Genomic DNA, 25,111 nt, shown 5'->3' with positions numbered 1-25,111 from the left:
ACCGTCTCCTCCCCGCTGTCGCAATGCCCCAGTCTTCCTTTGGGCCCTCGAGGTGCTCCTGGCATCTTTACTTCCTGGCCCGGCCTCACCTTGCTTCCTCCACCCGGGAAGTGCTTACCTCGGTTCCTTTACTGCATGTACAAATCCTACCCACTTTTCAAAAGGTTCTGTCACTTGGGCCCACAGAGTGTCTGCATGAGTGCTCCCTAAAACACTGCTCTTACAGGGTGGGTCTCTGAGGACAGGGTTCCGTGGTGAATGCAGCGGGGCCGACGCCGTGTGCGCTGTCACGGCTGTGGAGGTCTGCTGTGTGTGCCTCTGCTGTGTGTGCCTCTGCAGTGGAGTCTTCAGGGGAAGCGCATCTACCCCAGCACTTCTCAGAGGTACTGACGGCAGAACTCTCTCCCTCTGCATATTGATTAATACACTGCAGACTGCTTTGGAAATGCTTCCTGAAGAGCTACCAGTGAAGTCGTCCTTACCCCACTTCTGTCAGCGAAGATGTGAGGCTCAGAGGCAGGCTCGCCTGCCTGAGCTGAGGGGAAGGACCTTCAGTCCCGTATTTCCTTTGCTGCACCCTGAGGACTGACCACATGTGTCGCCCACTGACGACGTAAAAACTTATTTTCAGCACCATGAAAGCTACTCGTGTCGAAAGTTAATAACCTCATTCATTTCTCTTTCCCAATATCTGAACTTTGTCCCACTTCTCCTTTCTGAAAATGATGCTGTCCAAGTATTTCTTTGGCTTCTCTTGCCAGATGTTTCACAAGTAAGTAACAAAAGGCTCCAGTTAAATTTTTCCAACAGCCTCATGCAATCATGAAAAAAAAAAAAGCAAGTGAGTCTTCCGGTGTGCACCTGGGTTGTGTAAAACTCACGACTGCGCGGGGAGGGCCGGTGGCCCGAGCTGGAGATCTTCTTTGCTAAAGGAGAGCTGCGTGGGTCACTCGGTGACTCTCAGCACCAGGGTGCACGTCTGTTTTCATCTTAGCGGGGAGGGCTTCTGAGGAACGTGGATCTACAATTTTCTGTACTGACAACGAATAACCATTGTATATTTTTTCAAAAATAAAACTAAAGATTTGTAAACTGTGGTTTAAAACAACTCCCTAAATGTTTGTTTACAGTTTCGTTATTATCACCTGGATTTGAAGTGCACCTGTGCTGTTTGTTGTGAGATCCTTCCCTGCGTTGTTATTTTGTGCATCAGGAGACTCATTTAGGGGGTCGGGGGACTCTGGGCGCTCCTGCTGCACCCTGCGTGGTGGTGTCAGAGGGCCGTGCACTGCCGGGGAGCAGGCCTCTCACTCAGCTGGTTCGGCCCAGGTCACGGAACAGCAGAGGCCTGAGCAGACGAGCGAACAACAGGTGTTGGGGTGGGGACTCCATACATCCAGCCCGTACACTGTACTATCCACAACATTCAGTTTTCACACAAAAACTCAAGACCGGCCAAGAAACAGGAGAATGTGGCCCTTACACAGAGGGAAAGATGGGCTTTGAGAAGGCCCAGCTGTTGAACACAGCAGACAGAGACCTCAGGGCAGTTATTATAAATAGTCCAAAGAACTGAGGGAAACCACGATTAAAGAATTTAAGGAAGACAATGGTGACTGTGTCTCAGCAAGTATAGGATATCAAGAATAAAATGATAAAAGAACCCAGGGGAAATTCGGGAGTGGAAAAGTTGAATAACCAGAATGAAAAGTTTACTAGGCAGACGGAGTACTGGACTGGACTTGGCAGAAGAGGAAGTGAGCACATTGGAAGATAAGCTGATGGACATCATGCAATCCGAAGGCCAGAGAAAGAAAGGAAGAAAGAAAAATGAATACAGCCTTAGAGAAATGAGGACACTATTAACCATACTAACATACATGTAATATGAGCCCCAGAAGGAGAGGAGAGATGGAGAGGAACAGAAGAAAATATTCAAGGAAATAATGGCAAATCCCAAATCTGATGAAAATAAAACCAGTGGTCCATATCTCCAAGAGGCTCAACAGAGTCCGAGTAGGCTAAATGCCCAGAGATCGTCTCCCAGACCACAGTCAGAGCGGTGAAAGCCAAGGGCAGAGGACGTCTTGGAAGCAGCAAGGGCCTGTGTGAGACACTCAGCAGACCCCCAAGGTGACCCCGGTGCTCGGGTAAGAGTTGAGTTCTCATTAGAGGAGAGGAAGCCAGGAGGCAGTAGAGTGGCGTATTTAAATTAACGTGTTGAAAGAAAAAACTGTAACCGGAAGTCTTAGTACCTGGTAAAAGTGTGTTAAAAAGTGAAGGTGCAATAAGCAGGTAAGTAAAAACCGTGAGAAGGTGTTGCTAGTAGACCCGCTTTACAAGAAAACCGAAGGGGCTTCTTCAGGTTGGAGGCAGGTAGCCCTAGGATGATGTGGCGCTGCCCTGACGGAGCTGGTGGACCCACGGGTGTGAGAATGTCTCCAAACTCGTGCCCTTCAAGTTCAGCTGAAAAGTCCCTCCCTGAACCACCCCCGTGCACCTCCCGATTCTGTCTCCACCCCCTGAGGCAGAGGCAGAGTGGAGTCTTTCCTTCACCCCATGGCCCTTCTTTGCCTGCACGAGGGCCATTCTTCCGCCTTCCGGAAAGACCTCTTTTCTCCGACGAGAAAGGCTCCCTCATCTGCATCTCTGCCCTGGCCGAGCGGACACGGCATGCACTCAGCCAGCACCGCCCCGGCTCCAGGTCCTTCTGCGGAAACTGTTCATTCCTTCTCTTCATAAAACAGTATTTTCACAAGTGCTGGCTCCTGCGCATTCTGGTTTTATCACGAGTTCTTGCACATCGCAGGCTTGTCCTCGTACTTGGAGAGCAGGGGAGGGAGAAAAAATGCTGTGGAGTCCATAAAAATATGAACCACCTCACAAACACGTAAATAAGGAATATGCTAATAATGTGATACATTTCTTTCGTTTGAGGCAGTGAGACTCTGAGTTAACACCTTTCCCCCACGCGTCCTATGCTCTTTTGGGTTTTACACGGGTTTCACACGGAGCCCGTATTATTCCCCTATTAGGGTGGAATTGGTGCTGCCGCGGGTTATAAACAGGCTGCAAATGAGCCTTGGCGTCCTGTAACTGTTCCTCTGCGGCCGTAAGGAGTAGGGACACCTTTCCAGTACGACAGTCCTCATTCAGCGTCTGGAAGAAAAGCAGTTTCACCTTCCTCTCCAGAGAGCATCTAGGACAACGAGGTCGCCAGGCTCCCGTTCTCCTCTAGCCTGCTGGACGGAAACGCAAATAGGGCAGGTGGGGAGCGGTAGCTCCGGGGGTGGGACCTGCGCAACTCATGTGCTGTCTCTCATTGGCTGACAGGGCCCGTGCCTGGACCAATCGCAGCAAGCCGTGTCGTCATGGCGACGGGGACGCTAACAGCCTCATCCCGGGAAGGGGATGGCGGAGAGCTCCTACGGCCCCGGGGTCCGGGTGGGCAACTGGAATGAGGACGTCTACCTGGAAGAGGTGAGGCTGCGGCTGGGCGGCGACCCTCCTGCTGCGGGACCTCCGGGCCTACCCTCAGTGTGAATGGACGTGGAGCACCCAGGGTCCCTTTCTCCCCTAGCACTCCTCGGTGCCCCTCACTGACGGTCCAGGGATCACTTGAGGTCTCGCTAACCTGGGCCTCTGCTCTTCTACTCGTTCCTTAGGTTCTTTAAGGCTCGGCCCCTCAGACTTGCTACCTTGACCCTCGAGCCCCCCCAACCCCGCAGCCTCCCACCTGTGCCTCCCCCTTAGTCTGGAGCCCCTCTGCAGGCTCCCTTTGTTCCCTAGAGGCTTTGTTCCCCGGAGACCTAGAGTCCCAGAGGCTGCAGTCCAGGTGAGGAGGCCGGTTCTAAACAGAAGTACTGCCCCTCTCCCGCGCCCTGCCTTGTCACACCCGCTGTCCCAAATGTCTCTGTGGTGTCTCTGTTCCCGACCTTCCACTGACTGCGGGGGGCCCTGGGCCATCCCTGCAGCAGGCTTGGTGGGGAAGGGACATTCGGTGTCAAGCATCAAACCACCTGGGGACCTCAGGGGAGGGCACGTGCCTCCAAGTGGTGCCCCTGACTGGCGCTAGCTGTTATTACAGGCGACTCTTCCTTTCATGTCTTTGTCATTTTTCTACACACTGTGTAAGGAAATTAAAATGTTAAAGTAATGCCACAGAAATTTTCACCCTTCCCAAGATGCTCACATTTCTCTTTCTGTTCTCAGTACCTGTGTTATCTAGGACTGTTTGTGTTTCACTGGTGTTTTGTTTTGGTTTTTCCCCAGGAGCTCATGAAAGACTTCTTAGAGAAGAGGGATAAGGGACAGCTTCTCATACAGAGAAGCATACGACTGAAAGAGAGCCTTCTGAGACCGGTAATTTTAACTCCAAATACTGTTTTCAAAATTCTGTTAAATCAAGTGTGAGTGTATATTAAACAAGTGAGAATTCCGTAAATGAGTTGTTTGGGAAATACCAGTTTTTCTCTTTTAGACTGGAAAACCACAATGTTTAAAATTACCAAGGATTTCAGAAACATAAGAGAAGGTTGCTGTTAATTATGTTAACCTGCACTAAGAAATAATTACATCAATACATGGATTAGTAAAACGAAATGCCCCTCAGTGGGCACTGAAGACGTTTTCAGTCAATGTTGAATAAATGAACAATGGACTTGGCCTGTGTGATTTTTCATCGGTTTCATTGTACTTCATTTGGGTCGTTGGGGGTTCCCGTTTGGCACGTTGGGAGCAGGTCGGTGGCGGGAAGAGGAAGACTGGGATTCGAGGGGGTCCGGTGAGTGGCCTGTTGAGCTGGTCCAACTCTAAGGAGGAGAGGAGTCGGTCAGAGACAGCCTGGGCGCTGGCCGTTCAGGATCCGCACGTTGAACAGAAACACTTCTGACTCCACTGTAGATGCAGCTCTCCATATCTGAGGACGGATATGTTCACCACGGCGACAGCGTGATGCTGGTGAACCCCGATCATCCCGAGACAGAAGCCGATGTGTTTCTCAGGGGGGACCTGAGCCTGTGTTTGGCCCCCGATGAGATCGGAGCCCATCTGAGCGACACACCCGAGGTGCCCTGTGGCCTGAGTGCGGCACCAACCGATATCCCAGTGGGCAGAAACACTTTCATCATTTTGAGGTAATGGTATTTAAAATTTTGTCAGAAATGTCTGTTTGCGCTTATAACTTAAGGATGGCCTGGGATTGGGGCCGGGCTGACTTGGAGGCAGTTCTGTGAATATTCTCGCTGTGTCACCCTGGGAATCACTGTCCAGGGTGATTCCTTCACCCTGGTGATGGCCTGCACCGTCCCTTTACTGTGAAGATCAGGAATTTGAAATTTGTGTTTGGTTCAAAATGCTTAATTCAAAGATGTTGAATCCAGGGAACTAATCTCATATTCCCTTAGAAGCAAAGTGGGTTTTCCTAATAACACATCTGAGTGCCTGGAGCTCATTTGAGGGCTCCCATCGTTTTTGATGTTGCCATGTTATTTTTACACCAGAAACACATTGTTTAATGCAAGCGCACGTAATGTGGGGAATTATTATTTAAAAATTCATTGTTCACTATAAATGTACTTGAGATTTCGAAAATTACAATGAAAAGCATTGCTTTCACTTAGTTACTAAGTTGTGTTAGCCATGTTTATATTAGAGGAATATAGCCAGTCCTCAAAGTCTTTATTTTTTAAAAAATATTTTATTTATTTGTTTTTAGAGGGAGAGAGAGAGAGAAACATCAATGTGTGGTTGCCTTTTGCATGCCCCGTAGTGGGGACCTGGCCTGCAACCCATGCATGCTCCGTGACTGGGAATCAAACTAGCAACCTTTTGGTTTGCAGGCCAGCGCTCAATCCACTGAACCACACCAGCCAGGGCCCATTCTCTTTAAATCTTTAATTTAGACTTATTTTGAATACAGGTAATTTACATGAAGACAACTTCTGTTTCCTGGAGGATTAAGAGGGAGGACTGTATTAAATTTTTCCGAAAGTGTTACCTTGTTTCTCTTTGACATGAGTGCCCGACCCAGTTCCTCAGTTGTGGGCCAGGGTGACGTGCGCAGTGCCCTTGAGGCTGACCGTGTGGGGTGGCCCGTGTACCGGCCGTGTTGGGAGGCAGGGGGTCCGGTGCTGGCTGGACTTGAAGACCAAAAGGCCTTTGGTTGAATGAGGTGATTCAGGTGTGGCACTTGAATGTGCTTTACCAAGAAAGTCATGAACAAAACTGCGCACGTGAAGAATGGAGCTGAGGACGGGTTCTCACTCGGAGAGATGACACCAGACTTGCTCTTCTCGGACAGTGCAGAGCCGGCGGCCACCGGGGACGTCCTCAGATTCGGGCAGAACTTCCGCCTCGGGATCACGAGGGGATGTGAAGACCTCATGGTGAGTCGTCCCGTCTCGCGTGCACTTGGCACCGGTTGCGTGTTTCTGTGTGGGCTGGCGGTCACCTGCCGCAGTGGACAGAGAACCTCAGGCGTGGGCCCCATCTCTGCACAGGCAGCTCTGGGCGCACTCCTCCTGCTCACGTGGGAAACTTCAGAAACACACCCTTAAAGCGGAGCAAACCTTATTTTCAGTGCAGCTGGCAAGAAGTAAGAATTTATACTGCTTTCACCTGAGAACTGAGTGACTAGATTATGTGATGATGATGATGATGACCTGACAGCCGTCTGACGTCCCCAGTGCTGGGTCTGACGACGTTCTTGACCTTTCAGTGTCAGACTGCTGTCTGACGAGAGGAGGACAGTAGGAGATGCCTAGGTTTGCCTAGGTTTGCATGAGTCAGCATGAGTCCTCAACCTGTGTTTCTGCCTGAGGGGTGAGGGGAGGGACAGAACCAGGTAAATTTGGGCTTGAATTACGGCTGAGGCATGTACCTATGGGACGGGACTCTGGTAAGGTATTGACCTTTTTGAGTCTCTCTCATCTGTAAAAGTGGGGGTGATTACACCTTATCACATGCCAAGGTGCTTCATGTATGGGAACTCGTTTATTCCTCCCGACAAGTCTCCGATGGAGACACCTTCACCCCTCTTTTGTTGCTGGAGCAACCAAGGCACAAGGAGGTTAAGGATTTTGCTCCGCATCACTCCGTTACAAAGTGACAGAGCTGGTACCATAATGTTTTTGCTGAGCTGCTGCCTGATTTGATTTGATTTTTATTTTTTTAATTTTTCATCCTCATCTGAGGATTTCATTGCTTTTAGAGAGAGACAAAGGGGAGAGAGAAACATCGAGGGGGAGAGAGGCATTGACTGGTTGCCGTCCGTGTGCGTCTGGACCAAGGATCTCATATGCCCGGACTGGGGACGTGAGCCCAGATGGGGGACCAGACCCATACCCAGGCACGTGCCCTGGCCAGGAATTGAACTGCGGCCCTTGGGTGAAGGGACGGCGCTCCAACCAGCTGAGCCACACTGGCCAGGGCCACCTGCTGCCTGATGTTACATGTTAGAAATGAGCAGAGTTACCAAGTTGTCCAGAGAGGGCAGTAAACCCGTGTTGTCTTTCTTACCCGGAGATCAGCACCTTAACATTCTGGCTCATTTTCTTTTGTAGAGGGGAGAGCAGATTTCAAACATAGGAAAAATTACAGGCACTACAATATTAGATATCTTTTTTCTCCTTGTTTTTTTTTCCTCCTTTATGCCTTCCTTCTCTCCCTCCTCATCCCTGCTGTAAACCACCCGCTCTCTGCTTGCCCATCCCTTTTGTCTCACACATCTGCTCGTCTGCGGATCGTCACATTCCTCCGGGTCTGTGGCTGACGCATCCTCCCACTCGGTACGTGGCTTCCAAGTTGTAGCCGTTCCCGCTGTGTTTCTGAGTAAAACCTGTCGGTGCTCTCCGCTGTCGTTCCTTCCACTGCCCAGGGCCTTTCAGCTCTGTGCCAGAGGTGCAATGAGAAGAAAAACTTGTTTTAACTGCTAGCTGTCTGAAACTTAACTTTTCCTTAAGTTTATTCTTTGGTCTGTTTGGGATTGATTTAGTTTAAAATTTGTACTTATTGATAAATAAAGTTTCATCACTTCACTTCCACAGCGAGCTCCATGCAACATTCTTTGTAATACACACACACACACACACACACACACACACTGAGGCCCAGTGCCCTGAGGGGGGTGGGGTGGGGACGGGGGAGTGAGGACGGAGAGGGCACTGAGTGCAGCACCCCAAGGAGGAGACAGCAGGTCGAGGTGAACAGGACCCAGGGTGACCTTTCGAAGGTGGAGGGAAGACGGCCCTCCTCGTATGGTCGTTGAGAACAGGGATTTTGAGAATCGTTTTTGGCACACTTGCCATCAGCCAGCTGATGGCTTCGTATGTCCCAGATTTTCGAACAGTGGAGCATGTCCATCTGCTTGCTGTCCTTTGCAGCTGTATTTATCAAGTGACCACAGGACCCTGCTGAAGTCGTCCAAGAGGTCCTGGCTGCAGGAGGTGTACCTGACAGACGACGTCTCCTACCTGAACTGCTGGCAGGCGGCCTTCCCCGACCCCCAGCTGCGCCTGGAGCACGAAGGCTTCCCCATCCCGGTGAGCACGGCCGGCTGGGAGGGCAGCGGGGTGCACCACGCTGTGCGGGGTGGGAGTGCTTCCTGCCTTCTGCCAAACGGAGGAGGCTCGTGGTGGCTTCGAGACCTCTTGTGCCTACATTGCCCCTCTCTCTCTCTCTCTCTCCGTCGCTGTGGTTGTGTCTCGAGCTGGGAGGGCACAGCCCTGCCCTGTGGCGGCGTTCTGCACCGGTGCTTCTCACCTCTCCCTGCACCGTGGAGTCATCTGCAGGGCTGTGTGAAAACCCCGGGGCCCCGGCCCTGAGAACGGGCTGAGAACTCTGACCCAAGGCCACAAGGATGCTGGCACTGTGTCCTCAGTTTTAAAGACACTGGGACATGGTGGGCAGGTGACGGGAGAGTGGGGCGTCCGTGCAGGTGAGCACGGCAGTCCCGTGGGCAGCGTCTCTCTGTCCTCACTGTGGGGCGTCTTCTGAGGACCCCGGCCCCTGCAGGAGGGGCCGCGCTGCGGGCCTGGTGAGAGGCAGGGCTGGCTGGCGGGCACAGAGTGGTGCCCAGGCCGGGGGGCATCCCGAGGGCAGAGTCGTCAGGAGTCCCTGGGAGAGAGTGCCAGGACACAGGATTGGCCCGCTGAAGTGCTGTCCAGGAAGGCCCCCCCTCCCACCGCTCTGAAGCCCCCAGACACAGTGTGCTGCCCCGAAGCTCTACCCTGGACCCAGATCACAAGGTTCCGTCTCACACGTGGACAGTGCACTCATGGTCCACGGCAACACACGCTTCACACACTCCCCCGTTCGGCTGGCCCTGGCCCAGCCGCGCTCTCTGTGGGGTTGCCTCGTGTTTCCGCGAGTCGGCTTGTGGGTGCCTCGTTTCCTCCCGTGTGGAGGCGGGGGTGATGACGGTGCGTGCCCGAGGGCATTTGTGAGCACTGAAGCCAGGGGTGTTCTCACTGCACCGGCGTGACCACGCCTCTGACCACACCGCGTGGTCGGAGACTGCGTCCAGGAAGACGAGGTGCCTGCGTGATGCTCCGTCACGCGTGCGTCTGCAGTGGTGTGCCCCCTGGGCTGTTCCGTGTGTGTGTTTAAGTGAACTGAGGTGAATGTGTGATGCATTCACAGTTGTTTGCTTCTAGGAAATCGGAGGCCTGACCTCGTAGTGCAAATAACACTCTTCCTTATCTTTAAGGCAAACAGCAAAATTCTCATCAATCACTGCCACACGAACCGAGGGCTGGCGGCTCACCGGCACCTTTTTTTAAGGTACCGTGGTGCAGGGTCCCGCAAAAGGCCGCCCTGGGGCGGGGGTGGGCCTCGAGGCTCAGCAGGGGGGCTCCGCTGAAAGTGCGGCGGCCCCACCAGCAGCCCTTTGACGGCGGAGTGCTGGGCCCAGGACCTGCCCGGCGTCAGAGGCCCAGTCGGAGCCCCCTCCGTTGCTCAGGTCCCTGCAGCGTGAGGGGCTGTCGGCCGCCATGGCCGGCCCCCGCCCTCCCCGCAGGGTGCCCCGGGGTGAGGCTTCCGGGCACACGGGCTGCGTGCAGAGCGCGGCGGCTCCACCCGCCCCCTCTGCCCCGCGCCAGGACCTACTTCGGGAAGGAGGTGGAGGTCGCTGCCCACACCCACCTGGACGTGCACAGGGCGGAGAAGCCCAGGAACCACTGGGTGCTGGTGACGGGCAGCCCCAGGAAGCACTCGAGCACCATGTTGGATGTGCACCCGCTGCCCGCGCGGGCCACCCCTGCCCTGGGGCCGGCGGCCTGCCCGGGGGCCCAGTGACGCACCGCGCGTGGCTCCTCGAGACACCGGTTCCCATGGCCACGTCTTGAGCTGCTTTTAAGGCGCAGAGCTCCCTGACGGTGTCCTGAGAGACGGCTGTGCGAGGGTCACTGACTTAGTGCGGGGGTGGGGCGGGGGGTGGGCGGGGACACACACACGTCGGTCCCGGGGACTGCTCAGAAGCGGCATTCACACGGGACAGGCGAATCCTCTTGCTGACGACAAGACCCCGAAGACCTCGGCATCCTGTGTGGGTCCCGTGTCGCAGCAGCAGCATCCGCGGGCTGTGGGGGGCCGGGGGAAGCCATGTGTGTGTAATAAAGCTCGTGGGCCGCTCTGAGCCATGGCCCCCCAGTCCCTCGCCGCTCAGGGCAGGGTTCCGAGAGGCCACCCGTGCGTCCTGCGGGCCATGGCCTCACCTCAGAGGTCAGTGATTCCCCTTGTGACCTCGTTTCTGCCTCTGGCTGAGGAGGGTCGGGCCCTCTCCCGAGCAGTCGCGTGTTCCTTCGTGGTGGTGTGTGCACAGCCGAGTCTCTCTGTTACTGCCGCCTCGTCTCTGCAACCGGCACAGCAGTGGCGGCAGCCGCTTGGTGGGAGGGCTCCACCTGTCTGCCCATCTGCTCCTTTGTGGGGGAGGTGTCCTGACGGGACGGCGAGACCCCACCCCGCAGGTAGAGGTGAGCTCGCAGGCTGCTCCCGCACACCTGCTCAGAGAGGCAGAAAGTGCACTGGAGGTGGTGTGGGTGCACTGTAAGCAGATGCGGCTGCAGGGCCCTGGGTGACCTTCCTCGGGCGGGGGGGGGGGGGGGGGCGGGTGCCAGCCATCAAGTGCTGCTGCAGGCGGGACAGGGGCTTCCGAGTTTGGGTGGGCCTGGCATGAGCCCACAGAGGGTCCCGTTCACTGCTCTGGGGTGCAGCCTGGGTGCTGGGCAGCTCTGTCCTGCAGCTGGGGCTGGGAGCTGCGGGGGCGGGGTGGGGGGTCCTCCTGTCAGGAAGGCTTCCCTCAGTGGGCCCTTCCCGGGCCGTAGAGTCCAGTGGTGGCCCAGGGCCCCACAGCTCATGCCCAGTGGCACTGGGCAGGACGGCTCACTTTCTAGACCTCCTTCCGAGCCACGGCGTCCGGGCCTCAGCCTGCTCTCAGCTTCGTGGGTCCAGGCGGCTCGCTGGCGGGGGCGCTGTCCCACGTGTCATGAGATGTCTGCAGCACCTCGGCTGCCCGCCCGCCTGCCCGCCTGCTGGGGACCGTGGCACACCTCTGTCTGTGACAACCACACTGTCTCTGGACGCGGCTCGGTCCCTCAGATTTGTGTGTGTGCCACCCTGGGCGGGGGGTTCGCCCTCCCTGTTTCCATTTCCCCGAGGAGTACAGAGTTGGTGGTGTTTCTGAGGGAGCTTCCAGGGGTCCAGGGGCCCTGACAGTTTATTTGCTTTTCCCATCTGGGTGTTGGAGGGAACCTGGTAGTTTGGGCAGACTGGCCCCCGGGGATAAGGCGGCTGTGTGCCCACACGCCCTGGCCGGTGGGCACGGCCCGAGCGGCGGTCTGCAGCGTGGGGCGCATGGTGGGGGGGGGCGCCGAGGTGGGCGGGGGGGAGCCTGCAGCTGCTGCGTGTGCCCTTGCGCCCACCTGTCTGGGGCGTCCATGTGTGCTGTCTGCTGCTCAGGGTGCTACCTGTCTGCTGCTCAGGGTGCAGTGCGCGTGCGAGTTCACTCAGCGTGAGAGAGCGACGTTTGCAGGTGTAAGTCACACATAAGACACGTGTAAGTGTCTGTGCATGTGAGTGCATGTGAGTGTGTGTGTGCACACACTGCTGACGCTTCAGACCTGGTGTGAAGGCAGCACAGACCTGTTCACAGATTTGACAGCAATTCTGTCAACCTGTTTAATCATTAAATGTCATTATTGTATTGCATAATAATTAGACCCGCTATTATTAAATACAGTTACTATTAATGTCATATAATCGGACCTATTATTAAATATAATTATTAATGTAATATAATTAGACCCACTTTAATCATTAAACAGCAGCAGTCATTATGTGATGATAATCCGTGGGCCGGCTCATAGACTTGACGGTACCTCCCTGTCGGCCGAGTCCCGTGCACGTGTGGTCTAGGGGGAGCCTGGCGCTCGCCCGTTGAGTTCCTGGGGGGGGCCGTGGGTGACGCGGACGGACGTGTGGCTCGGGGGGAGGCCGTGAGAACGGTGAGGAAAGAGAGGTTTGAGCGCCAGACGCACCGGGGAGAGTCCGTGTGTCCGGCGCGCACGGCAGGGCCTGTCCGCGTGGAGGCAGCGGGGCGGTGGTCTCTCTCCGCCGGGAAGGCAAGGTGGCGCGGCCTCCTGCTCACTCACAGACGCAGGGGGTGGGGTGGGGGTGGGGCCCAGGTCAGAGAAGGGGCGGAGCCCAGCTGCCCGGAAGACAGAGGCCGGGCTCAGAGCAGCCCCCCCTCCCCCCGGACGTCAGCGGCTGCCCACAGGACGGGCCAGGCCCCTAGGAGAGGGGCCCTGACGGGGCGTCCAACCTGGAAGCGCCCAGGCTTCTCTCTTGGGCTTGGCCTTGCACTTCTCAAAGTGGCCACAAGATGTCACTGTTAAAAACCCTAACTCCGTTGCCCTCTCAACGGCTGAAGTTCCCAGCAGAAGGCGAGGGAGTTTCCAGTTTTCTCACGTGCGTTGGAGGAGGTGCAGGGGGAGCCCTGGGAGCGCTGTGGCCAGGGTGTCCGTTGGTTCTCCCTTGTAAAAGGCAGAGGGGTCCGGCGTGTGTAAGAGCTGCTCTGGCAGCCCTCGGAGGGGCTCTGCCCTCGGGGGTTGGCGGCGGGGGAGGTGGGGGGAGTGGGACTGCAGCCCCCGCTGGGGCTCTGTACCGACTTCCCGTCTGAAGCCTGCAGCTCGCCCCTGGAAACGACTGCGAGCCCAGGCCTGGGGACTCCGAGGGACAGCGGCAGCGTGTCCAAGCGGCTGCCTCCCAGCCTTGCCCAAGCCCATCTCCAAGCCCACGCGTCCGTTTCCTCCTCGGCCTCAGGGGCTTCCTCTCCGAGCTGTCTGACGGTCCCACGGAGTGAGGAGACGCACCGGGGAGAGGCATGGGACACGTGTGAGGAGGGGGCGTGGGGTCAGGGTGGGCACTGGCCCCTCCCCAGCTGGGGCCTGGAAGCCACTGGGCCTCACTGAAGCTGCGTCTGGTCCCAGGCTAAAGGGGAGCTGAGACGCCCCCCACGGGCTGCTGCGAGCCCAGCACCGGGAGCAACAGGACCGTCCTCAGGGCTCCTGCTACGGAGCACTGGCGCGCCCTCCTCCCCACGTCACGGACGAATCCTCGGGGCAGGGGTCTGTCCCCGTGTCTCCGTCCAGGGCGGGGGTGCCTCCTGGGAGTCGTGTCCCCACTGTGAGAGTGTCTTCGACACAGCTGGCGTTTTGGGGGTCCTTGCCCAAGCCAGGCCCTGTTCCAAGCACTTCTAACGAATTAGCCGGTCAGGTCTGCACGTGTAAGCTGTGAGGCGGTGCCATGGTCCTTTGGGTCTGGTAGGAGGGGAGGTGGAGGCACAGGAAGGTGATGTAGCCAGTGTTGAGGCCTCCGTCAGGGCGCCAGGCGGCCTGGGTGCGGGCCAGGACACGCAGTGCCCCTCGGTGCTGCCCTGTCTGCGGTGGAGGCCTCTGTGGGTTCGTGGCGTTGCAGTGAACCAGTGAGCTCAGAGGTGGAGCTGCACTGCAGTGCATCGTGGGGACGGGCAGGCCTGGGCTCGCACCTGCGGCCCCAGGGCAGGAGAGCCCAGCTTGCAGGGCAGGGCCACATGCAGGGAATAGGGGGCGTCAGGGGGCCTCTCGGCCTGGGAGAAGCCTGGCCTGGTGGAGGGAGAGGGACTGGGGGCACAGGCAGCTCCTCCCTGCGGGAGGCAGTCCCGGAGCCCCGACACCACAGGCTGCCTGGGCCCATGGGGAGACCCGGCCACCCCGCACGCCCATGAGCCGAGAGGGAGGGTGCGTGGGGTTGTCTCCGGCACCAGCCCTGCTCACGTGTCGAGGCTCTGGAGCCCTGTGCTGAGCGAGGTGTGCAGACACGTGCAGTCTCCGTGGGGGGAGTGGTGGAGACGCCCCCGCGTGTGTGGGGGAGGCCGTGGGCCACGGGTGAGCCAGCGGGCCCGGCCCTGCCCTTTCTGACTGGCTGGAATTCCTGCAGCTCCCCCAGGCCTCCCCGGGCAGCCAGGCCACCTGGCGCGGGGCTGTGGGCTCCGTCTGGGGAGCTGACCTGCCCGGTCTGGGGCACTGACGCCGTAAGACAGTCGCCCAGGAGCACCCTCCTGCCCTGGGCCCTGGGTCTTCTGGAGGATGCCTCCTAAGGCTGTCCCAGCTGCTGGGCCAGAGCCCCACCCTTCCTGCCTCCCTGCAGCAGACGGCTCTGTGCCCTGTAACTGTTGGCCGACGGGCCGGGGCTGGGCGGGAGCCAGACATCTGCTCGCGTCTTCTGACTGTGCTGTGCTCCCAGACAGACGGCCGGAAGCAGCACCGCCCTGGGCTGGGGTGCCAGGGCCGGTGAGCCGACACCCCGGGACGCTGCCCCTCGGCGGGGGGGTGGGGGCGGGGGCTGGGAGGGCGGCGGGAGAAGCCTCTCGGGTGTACACCCGCCCCTCTCCCCGGGAAGGGACAGCCTGCAGGGACGGTTAACAGAGGGAGAGGGAGGTCACAGCTGGCGATGGGGAGAGGGGTGTGCCCGAGCCCCTCTGCCCTGCAGGGGGGGGCAAGACCTCGGCTGCTGGCAGGGGCCCGGGACGTCCCCCGGCGAGGGACCCGGTGCTGGCCTGGCCGGGGAGCCCTTGGGGGCACGGGTGGGCGTGGGGAGAAAAGGTCCCAGTTGAGGGCTGGGCAGGGACGCTGCTCCATCAGCCCACTGTCTCTGCCTTTCCTGCGCTCCCCGCCTTCACCTGCAGCTGCCGAGTCTCCGCGCTCTGCCCTCCCCGAGCTCTGCCCGGAGCGCTGTGGCCGCTGGGCGCTGACCGTCTGCTGCTCCCCGGCACGCGGTGGGCGCTGACGAGGCTCTGGCTGCAGCGGTCAGCGACCTAGTCTGTCCTTTGTCCTGGTCAGGATGTCATGGCCCTTCTGGACTGACCCAGCCTCACCCCCGTTCCCAGTGGCACTGTGGCTGTCCCAGTGCCTTCAGGCTGGACGCCCCGTCCCTGCCGCAGGGGAGCTCGGTGGCCAGGCCTGCAGCTGCCTGCTCCCATCCCCTCGGACCGACCGGGGCTTCCCCACCACGGGCACGGCCCCAGGCCCCTGCCCGGCTGCACCTGGTGTGCCGTGACGGGCTCTCCCTCCGGGTGGCACAGGCTGTCATCTCCTTAAGGCTGCACCTGAGAGCAGAGTCCAGCTGGAGCCGGGCAGGAGCCTTCCCCTGGACCTGCCTGAAACAGCAGGGCCCGTGGGCCACACTCCGTCTCCCTCCCGTCGCCAGCCTCTCCCCCGTCCACTCTCCATCGGGACCCATGGCGTGGGCCCTAATTTCTCTGCCTCTTCGCCACCCCTCTGCGCCCAGGGCGGTGTCTTAGACCGAAGTTTCCCTCACGGCCCAGAGCCGTGTTCCCCGTGCTGCGGAGCAAACGAAGAACTTGAGCACCCAGACCTGATAGTCTGGGGACGAGTGGGGGGGACAGTCTGTTGAGAAATCCCCCTCCTGTGACAAATCCAGCTCGAGAGGCCACCGGGTGGCTGGAGGTCCCGGAGTCCCAGGTGATGATGTGCTGGGGCTGAAGGACCTGCTCCGCCCCCCCCCCCCCCCGCCCCCCGTGTGGGTCTCTGCTTGCCCTTCCCACCCCCGGCAGGGCCGCGTGCCTCAGGCTGCCTAGTGACGGGGTGGAAACGGAAACGCACACTGTAACACACTTTAAAACACGGCTCTCCTAGTCACGCGTCACCGCTGGAAACGGGAGTGTGGGAGGATGGACGGGGGGAGGGTTGCTGGGTGCTTGTGGGCGAGGCGGACTCAGCCCGGCCCGCCCAGCCCAGCGGAAGGAAGGGTCTGCACACCTGAGTGGGATTGAGGAAAAGAACACAGGTTTCAAAGAAGAAAGTCAGTTGAATTATTAAGCAGCTGCCTGTCGACATATTTGTAGTTTGCTTGTGGTGGAAAAGTAGTGCATACTTAGTGTAAAAACATTGGGGAAAATGAAACAGTGTTCCCAGAGTCACTCCCACTGCTGGAAACGGGGTTCGGCGGGAGCGCAGCCAGGCCCGCCCTCGTGCGCACGCCCGGGACCCTCCGAGGGCCCGCCGCAGCCGGGCCGAGTCCCTGCGGCATGCGCACCTCCGGGCCCTCGGAGGAGAACCCTGCTGAGACCTGCTCACGGAGGGTGGTCGTCGTCAGGACCGAGAGAACCCCAGGCTGGGTGCGTGCGAGCTGGGTGCCGCCAGCGGGTGGGACTGCAGGTCGTCTCCCCGGGAAACGGCCCGGACCCTGAGTCACCCCCTGGAAGGGGCCACCCCCAGCGTGGCCCGACGGGCGTCAGACTGCGTGCCTGGGAGAGCCATAGCCTCCTGTTGGGCTCGGATCCTTGTCTCCCAGCTGCACCTGCTCTTCCGCCCGGTGTGACGCACATCACGCCTCTCTCGTAGTCTGAGTGAAACTGAGTGTGTGCTTGTGTACGACGGCTGTTCGATGGCACAGTTTTAAATCTGTGAAGTGACTAGCCTCCCACATTATACGAAGGACGCCTCGCAAGCGTGCCTCTGACAGCTTCCTGCCGTTCCCTTGGATCAGTTCACTGGTGGTGAGCGATGCCTGGGAGGGGCAGGTGCAAAGGGTGACGGCGTGCAGTTATCCCAGAGCGCAGCCTGCCAGCACGGTTATCCGTTCTGTCCAGCATTTCTGTTTCTGGAAACATGCCCTCAGCAGTGGTCAGAGGTGGAGGCAGAATTTAGGGGCAGAGGTAACTGTGTTAACTTTGGTCGTGACATCCAACTGCCAGTAATCTGAGTGTCCGACAGCAACCGAGTGGTTTCATAAGTGACCGTGCTGCCCAGGCACCGCCTCTTTGCTGGGGCATCTGCTTGAGTGTCAGATGCGGCCTGGGGCTCAGGGTGTGGGTCTGACCCTGGAAGGGGCAGATGGGAGGCCTCTGTCTCCCGCGCGGCACCTTGTCACCCCTGCCGACCACCTGGGACTGCGGGTGGGGCTGGCCGCGCGAGGCCTGCCTCCTTTTCATTTCCTTGGCACCTCATGACTTCTGGCTGCAGAGGCTCCTCAGATGGGCTCCTGGACACCAGACAGCGACAGCTCGGCATTTGGTTACATGAAGAGCCAATGAAGCACGAACACATGGGTTACATTTTCACTCAGATGCACAGGGATGTCGGTTTATGGGAAGAGGGCTGTGGGCCGTACGAGTCAGCACAGGGCTTGAGAAATCGGTTGAATTGCTGACCAGATCCTCCGTTACGGCCGTCTGTCTGTCCCCCGCCCATCCCTCTCTCAGCACCCTAGGAATGACAGCTGCTGAATCCCAGGGGTGCTGGACGCTAGGTTTTTCTCCAAGAAAGATGGGAGGCCAGATGATTGCCAAAGGTTCCTGGGGCTCACGGGTTTTGTCCCGAAGCCAGAGAAGACCTAACCACGGTGCGGTGTGGTGCCTCCCTCCCTTCTGTGCCGGCTTCTATGCTGGGGTGGCTTTCCTTCTCTCTCTCGCTGTCCTCTTCTCCGCCCCGACGCTGCCCGTCTCCTCCGTCGCCTGCCCCTTGCACGTTGGGGTTCCCTGAGGCCTCATCCTGAGCCACAGACCTCACTGCCCTCCCGGGTCGTCTTCTGCCTGAACCCTTGGTCTCGAGTGGCGGCTTCTTCTACGCGCTGCCGACACCCCGGCGTCTGTGCCCACCCAGACCCCTCTCCTGACGTCCGGTGTCTCCACTTGCGTGCCCGCCCGCCGGGCGTCTCTGCCCTCTGGGGCCCAGCGGATGCCCCGACTCCTTATGCCCGAGCCCCGCCCCCTCCCACTGCTCCCCCACCCCGCTCCAGCCACTCCCCCTGCGGGCTCTGTTCCAGCAGCCGCAGGTTCGTCTCCAGCCGCCCTCGTCGTCGTTCCGAGAGCTCGGAACACTCGGGGTCTGTGCTGCGTGGCAGGCGCTGAGCGCGTGAGGGGACACAGGGCTGATGGTTCCTGCCCTCAGCGTCCTCGCTGCCCTCCCAGTGGACAGATGGACATGTGGTCACAGGGCGCTGGGAAGCTCCGTGGGAGGGTGGGCTCCGAGGCAGCCCCAGGAGCCAGAATCCGTGGAGAGGTCCCCGTCACAGCGAGCAGGGGCACGGGGCCGACCTGTGGGGCAGAAGAGGGTGACACCGGAGGGCGGGTCCGTGGGCCACCTGGTGCCCAGCTCAGTGCAGGTGCCCGGGAGCCCTCGTTGCTGAAACCGAGTTGCTGACACCCGGCGTCGGGTGCCCCCATGGCCCGTGCTCGCTGTGGGTTGCTCGTGGGCGCTCACACACAGTCAGCTCAGGGTTTGTGGCATTTTGCGTAGTGGCCGTGGGTAAGTAATGGAAAACGTGTGTGTGTGTGTCTGTGTGTCTGTGTGTACGTCTGTGAAACACGTATGTACGAACATAACGCACAACCTTTGCAATGAAACAATGACAGGATTTCAGAATAAACCCTTGTGCCTCTAGGTCTACAGAAAATATTTCACCATAAATCAAAACCATGAGATCCTTGTGAATGTGTTTTCAAAACAGTATGAAGCGTGTGAAAGGCCGGTAAAGCCAGTCCTGTCCGTCTGCCATGTTGGGGGCAGCGTGTGTCCCCCTGCTCGGGCGTCTCAGTGCGCTGCGGGCTGGTCGCTAGGGGCTGGTTGCAGGGGACCCCGTGGCAGACGGGGGTGGTCCTGGGGGCCTTTAGGCCGCTCGCCGTTTCTGGGAGCCTTTGTCTCTGAGCACGTCATTTCTCCGTCTCGTCTTCAGCCCCCCCATGCGCACGCTCAGAGGACGGGGCTCCCGGAGGTGCTCAGCTGAGCTCCGGGGGGTGCTGAGGGGGCGTGGAGACGCAGGGGCTGGGGCCGGGGGGCAGGTGCGCCACGCTGCCTTCAGCCCGAACAGCCTCACGCCGGTGGGCCCACCTGTTGACGTTGCAGGGAGGACGTGGGCCGGGGGCCTCGGGTCAGGCTAGCCATTTGCAGACCACGTGGGAAAGCCCACCCCAAGCCATCCCGGCTCTGACTCCACGGCTCCGAGACTGCGCTCGCCTGGGGCTTGGAGTGAGCAGTGCGGATGGCTGTCTTCCCGCCTGGGGGCACGTCGGGCAGGCCCTTCAGACCCACGTATTTCCATGTGCGGTTCCTGACCGAGACACTGTGACACGGTGTGGATGAAATGGTGACTGGGGAGAGGTCCTCGTTGACAGGTCCAGGGCGAGAACCGACCCTCACCGGCGGGTGGTCAGTGGTTCCGCAGTGTCTGTGGCTTCCAGGGCCGCCAGAGACGGCCCGAGTTTCAGGGCTGTGGGGCGGGGGGGATGGCCGCCCGTGCTGACGCCTGTCTGTGAACGCGGCAGGAGGCTCCACGTGTCCTTTAGAGGAGCGCCCGGAAAACCTTGAAGCATCCTAAGTGCCATACGTTGGCCTCCCAGGCTGTCTGTAACCTGGAGTGCGAAAGCGAATTTTACAGGCAGACGGTATTTAGAAACGAAGGGGCGCGTTGAGTAAGAAAACTGATTTCTAGCTGCATCTGCCATCCACAGGATGAAGGCGTTCAGGTTAACGATGACCCATTAGGCTGGAAAACAGTCCACTAGTGTTCCCTGAGCACCCCCACTCAGCTCCTTTGGGGTCACCATCATGCAGGCTGTCCCTCGTCCCTCCGAGCCACGTGGCAGCTGCGTCTGTGAGAGTGTGCGGGAAGTGGCCAGGGTCCAAGACCGTGGCGGAGGCCGCCGGCCGCACGGGGCCCCAGGGGAGGGGGAGAGAAGCCTCTGAGGTCGGTGGCCCTGGCGGCGGCTCAGACGGCTCCCGAATGCTCGATACGACGTGCGGACGTCAGCAAGAGCGGTAGGCAGTGTTCCCTGGGCCGCCCACCGTGGGGCGGACCCCAGGACAGCACGGGCCCTCGGGGAGCTGGACGTGCGCGGGGCGGTCCGTCCCGGGGGCAGCCTGTGCTGGAGCCCGGTTGGGCAGCCGCTCGCGCTTGGGGAGGAGGGAGCAGGGCTGGCGGCACGGCCCAGTGCCCGGGAGGGGGCCAACGCTCCGTGGGACACGGCCCAGGCAGGCGCAGGTCCGGCGGGGTGCAGATGGGCCCGTCCGTGGGGCAGGGAGCGGGCTTGGCCAGCCAGGCCCGTCCCTGGGAACAGGACGCGCAGGGCTTGACCCAGGCATGCAAACCCCACACCCACTGCGGTGAGGGGCATCGTGGGCGTGCCGGCCAGACTCCCTGAGCCCCTGGCATCCTGGCTGCCTGGTCAGAATTGGCTCGGGATGGGGGTGTCTGTCTGTAACCCCGGGGGGTGGGGGCACGCAAGGACCAGCCAGGGCAGGTGATATAGCCCTCTGAGGTGAGTGCCACCCAGGGGGGCCGGCTGAGTGCGGGGTGGGGAGTCCAACAAGTACACAGCCCTGGGACCCCCGCCCTGGAGGGCCGGGGGAGGGGCACTGCTGTGGGGGCAGGGCAGAGGCCTGGAGGGCGCAGGGCAGTGTGGGTGGTCTCGGCGGGTCGTCTCCCATCCTTTGCTGCAGACCCCAGGGGACAGAAAGGTCCCCTCCGTCACGCACGCAGCAGAAGAATGCGGAAGGTGCGGCTCTGAGTGGGGGACACGCTGTGGCCCCTCCAGGACGACAGCGTCCTGCACACACGTCCCCACCTTCTTTCTTCCCTGAGAGTCACACCTGCCCCTTTTGGGGGCAAAGAACAAGTGAGGAAAATCAGAGGAAAAGAAATAAACACTCACCATCCATTGGCCAGGTAACCTTTACACACATTTGGACAGGTAGCTGATAGGCCGTTTACACAAAAAAAGTCCCAAGTGGGTCTCACCTGGGAAAAACCCAGGTGCTGGCAGAGCTAACCTTCCTCTGTGCGGGGCTGGCGGGCGGGGGATCCACGCCCTTGAGTTCCCGGCCGCAGAAGCACCTGCAGCCCTGGCCACGGCCGGGTTCACCGTCCGAGGGGGCCGCGTGGCTTCCGCGGACGTGGGGCCAGCGAGTCCAGAACAGTTCCCACGGGTGGACGGTTGTTGGCACCCCTCCCGCCGAGTCAGGTCACATACTCACGGCTCCCAGAACAGGGGTGGACATCGGGGGGGGGGGGCAGTATTCCGCCCGCTACTGCAAATAATCATTCCTTCGTCAAAGCTCGGTTCACAGGGTCAGAGGCCGCGACTTTCAAACCTCCAGCCTTTGCTACTGACTTCACAAGGTCTGCCCGGGAGCCCCAGCGGCAAGGATGGGACTTCAAGTTGACTTTTCCCGTCATCCTCTTCAGGGTGTGGACTGAGAGCGAAGGCCGTCCTTGAGCTGTGTGTGGGCTGACGCCGGGGGGGGGGGGGGGGGCGCGCGGGTGGCTCTCCGGCGGCTCAGCGTGCCTTCTCTAAACTTCCTTTCGTGTCTGTGGCTCACCCCGTACCCCCTGAGCGTGTGACCAGGTTAATTCATCTCCCAGTGTAACACACACACACCCCATCCCGGGATGGTCAGTCACTTTAATTTCCGTGAAGCAGCCCCCTCTTCCGCCCCCCCGGCCCCCCCGCCTGAGGGGGGTCTCCTCGGAGTCACCGGCTGTCGTGGCTGGGGCCCATGCTGGGCACAGCTGCGGCCTCGTGCACACCTGCAGTCGCGGGGCTGGACGATAGGGTGTCTCAGAGCAAGGTCAAGCTGCTGGGGCTCCACAGCCACCTCCCCCGGGGGAGGCACTGGGGGTAGGGAGCTGTTCTGACTCCAGCTGCTGACAGCAGGCGTTTCCTGGCAACCGGCGGTGCTGCCGCAGGGAACGTGACCCCTGCAGATGTGCTGGGTGAGCGGGGTGGGGAGAGGGGTCACGGTGACCGGACCTGGTCTGAGCACAGCACGGTGGCAGGGCGTGAAGCCCGCGGCTCTGGGAGGCCCCGTGGGGTGTCCGGGCGCCCGGGGCAGCCGTGGGCGGGGACAGGGGGCTGCGTGTGTGTTGCCGTTGCCCCTCGCACATGCACAGAATCGGACGACTCAGGGCCTGGCTGTCTCTCGCTTCCCTGGTGCCATTCTCTCACCTGCCAGGCTTGCCCGCCCGCCCGGTCTCACGTGGTCGCGTCCCCAAACCCTCCCTGTGCTTCCCCAGTTTCCAGCTCTGACTCTCTGCCCACTCATTGTTTTTTGTTTTGTTTGTTTGTTTTTTTGGTCTTTTGGTGGGGAATCCAAGGATTTATTTAACCCGGCAATCAAATTGGTCGTTTAAAATAATAGTCCGTCTGTCCAAGTCTAAAAATAGACTCTCCCGGCAGGAGCAGGCGCATGGGGAGCTGGGGTGGACGAGGCTGAACCGACCTCGGAGCCCCGCCACTCTGGCCGGGCCGGCAGCCACCAAGCTCTGGGCCCTCCCGGTCCGGACGCGGGCGGGCGGGCGGGGGGCCTGTTTGTCTTGGTGGACGCCAGCCCGCACTCGCCCGAGCCCGGCCGCCCTTTCTGGGGACACAGGCTGCATTCACGAGTCCTCGGCCCCAGCGCCGCGCGGGCCGTGTGAAAGGCGTTTTCACTCGGACTACACAGGCGCTGTGTGTGCGCGTGTGTGGAGGAGAGAATGAATCACCTCGGTGTCGGGCAAGGATCTGAGGTGCTGTGTGTGTTTCCTGCACAGATTGCACAGACACACGGGGACGCGCTGAGGAGGAGGAGGGCGGGGTGGGGAGCCAAGGGCACGGTCCAGGGCTCGGGCACTCCCCCCCACACCTCCCAGGGACCTCAGACAGGGCTGTGCCCGGCCCGCTCGCTCTTGAGGGACTCCGGGTCCGGGGGACAGCGTGTGGCTCTGCCCGTCTGTCTGCGGCGCGGGGGGAGGCTCGGGGTCTGAGGGCGCACGCGGCGGAGTCACACCGCTTCCAGGCACGCTGCTGCGCGAGCCGGGCAGGAGCTGGAGGCGGCTGCCCTGGGCCTCGGAGACTTGCTGGCAGCGGGGCAGGGAGTTTTTCCCCTCCCTCCCCGCCTGCCCGCCCGCCCGCCCGCCTGCTGAGGGAAAGCAGTCCTAACGGAGAGTGTCTTGGTCGTTCTAACTCGCTTTCCGATCCTGTCCGCCCTAGAAGCTGCCACCGATCCCCTGGCGTCTGGACCCGGCTCGTGAGGACTCCTCCTCTGTCTCCCAAGGCCCCCGGGATGAGTTTGCAGAAGAGGATCTTCCCTCGAAGGGGGGCCGGTGAGTGGGGCTGCTGCTCAGGGCTCGTGGGGAGGGGGGTGTATGGAGGGTGTGGAGCGATGCCCTGGGCGGGGGGTGGGGGCAGGGAGCACAGTTTTGGTTCAGCTGCCAAGTGTGTGGTGCGGACGGGGTCACGTGTGCGTGTGTGCGTGCACACGTGTGTGAGCGTGCGGAGCAGCAGGACTGGCACCCATCTGTCGGCGGTGTCCCAGCAGAGGCTGGCCGAGTGCTCACCAGCCTGAGAACCTGCTTGCCAGGGGCCGTGGGGGCGGTTCGCTGGACCCTCAGGGGCGGGGACTGACTCCCCGCCAGGGCAGCTCTCTGGGGCATCCACTTTCCCTGTCGGTGTCGGGGGCCAAGTTCAGGGGCGTCGAGGTGGGAGTTCACTGGCGGCGGGGTCCCCACCAGCCGGGCTCCGGGGCCGGCGGGAAGCAGAGCAGAGAGGGCGCAGCGGCTCCCGGGGTGGGGGGCTACAGGTGTCCACAGCAGGGGCCCGGCCCCCACCCCCCTGATCAGCACGCCCTGGGGCCCCGTGCGCCCTGCAGGCGCGTGAGGGGTGTCTGAGCACAGACTGCAGGAACGTAAACAGGCGTCAGGGAGACGCGTGGACCCCGTGCCCAGCACTCACAGCCGGCACTGGCAGCGCGTCAGCTGTCGTAACTCTGGCAGGAGCCGGGAGCACATGGTTTTCCTTACGGAGGAGAACGGGCGGGTCAGAGGCACACTCCGACTCCTCCCAGGGGGCAGGGAAGATGCGGCTAGAACCCTGCGTGGGCCCCACTTCGGGGGTCCTGCTCTAGCACCCCTGAACGTGAGGAAAGGCGGTGGAGCACAGGGACCCGGACAGGGCTGTGGGCGTGGCCCTGGGGGAGGGTCCAGCTGTGGAGCGACAGGCACCGTGGTCTCCGGAGAGGGGCCCCCCCTGGCTGCCCCCCTGGAGCAGCCTGAGCGGCTGTGTGGGACAAGTGGGACAAGAGCCCAGGCTGGCGCCCCTGAGTGGGCTGCCCCCGAGGTGACAGGGGCCCTCCCAGGTGGCCGTGGCGTCCCTGTCCCACTCTCGTCCAAAGCAGGCTGAGCGTCTGGGTGTCTCCCCTCGGGGGTGGACGACGCCGAGTTTGCCTTCAGGGGGGACCTCGAGGGCGGGGCCGGCCCAGGTGCGTGCCAGCGGCTCCGCGTTCCCCGGGGCTGCTCCGTGTTCCCTGCAGCTGCTCCGCGTTCCCCGGGGCTGCTCCGTGTTCCCCGGGGATGCTCCGCGTTCCCCGGGGCTGCTCCGTGTTCCCCGAGGCTGCTCCTTGTACGCGGGGCCTCGCCGCCGCTGCTGCCCCGGCTGCTCCGCCGTCTGTGGTCCGTCTCCCTGCAACAGCGGACAGCCGTCTGTGTGGGGGGCACTGGAGCCGGCTCCCGGGAGCACACCCGTGAGGGGCGAGCGGGGCCGAGGGCGAGGTCCGACCAGCTGAGCCCCGGGCCTCGTGCCCTG

General features: G+C 60.7%; 1 protein-coding gene across 2 annotated transcripts; it reads left to right on the top strand.

Moving 5' to 3' along the window:
- The first annotated feature begins 3,334 nt into the window (after positions 1 to 3,334).
- Positions 3,335 to 10,634, top strand: CFAP161 (cilia and flagella associated protein 161). 2 transcript variants are annotated; one of them, XM_028502230.2, is made up of 7 exons: positions 3,338 to 3,480; positions 4,273 to 4,362; positions 4,903 to 5,135; positions 6,302 to 6,386; positions 8,382 to 8,540; positions 9,707 to 9,780; positions 10,098 to 10,634. In XM_028502230.2, the coding sequence occupies exons 1-7, from the start codon at positions 3,412 to 3,414 to the stop codon at positions 10,291 to 10,293; spliced, it is 906 nt and encodes a 301-aa protein (XP_028358031.1). In that variant the 5' UTR covers positions 3,338 to 3,411; the 3' UTR covers positions 10,294 to 10,634. The 2 variants fall into 2 exon arrangements, with proteins under 2 accessions (XP_035869073.1, XP_028358031.1); XM_036013180.1 differs by lacking the exon at positions 4,273 to 4,362 and having other exon boundaries at positions 3,335 to 3,480; positions 10,098 to 10,320.
- Positions 10,635 to 25,111: the final 14,477 nt, after the last annotated feature.

Source organism: Phyllostomus discolor, chromosome 12 (assembly GCF_004126475.2).
Source record: "Phyllostomus discolor isolate MPI-MPIP mPhyDis1 chromosome 12, mPhyDis1.pri.v3, whole genome shotgun sequence".
NCBI lineage: Eukaryota > Metazoa > Chordata > Mammalia > Chiroptera > Phyllostomidae > Phyllostomus > Phyllostomus discolor.
Note: the sequence above shows the minus strand (reverse complement) of the source record. Positions and strands in the feature narration are given on the sequence as shown.

What these genes read in the sequence shown, in the direction of transcription:
- CFAP161 (XM_028502230.2), top strand. Translation starts at nt 3,412, where the DNA reads ATGGCGGAGAGCTCCTACGGCCCCGGGGTCCGGGTGGGCAACTGGAAT. An exon ending in AGGACGTCTACCTGGAAGAG is followed by an intron (nt 3,481 to 4,272) that starts GTGAGGCTGCGG and finishes GTTTTTCCCCAG; the next exon opens with GAGCTCATGAAAGACTTCTT. An exon ending in ACGAAGGCTTCCCCATCCCG is followed by an intron (nt 8,541 to 9,706) that starts GTGAGCACGGCC and finishes CTTATCTTTAAG; the next exon opens with GCAAACAGCAAAATTCTCAT.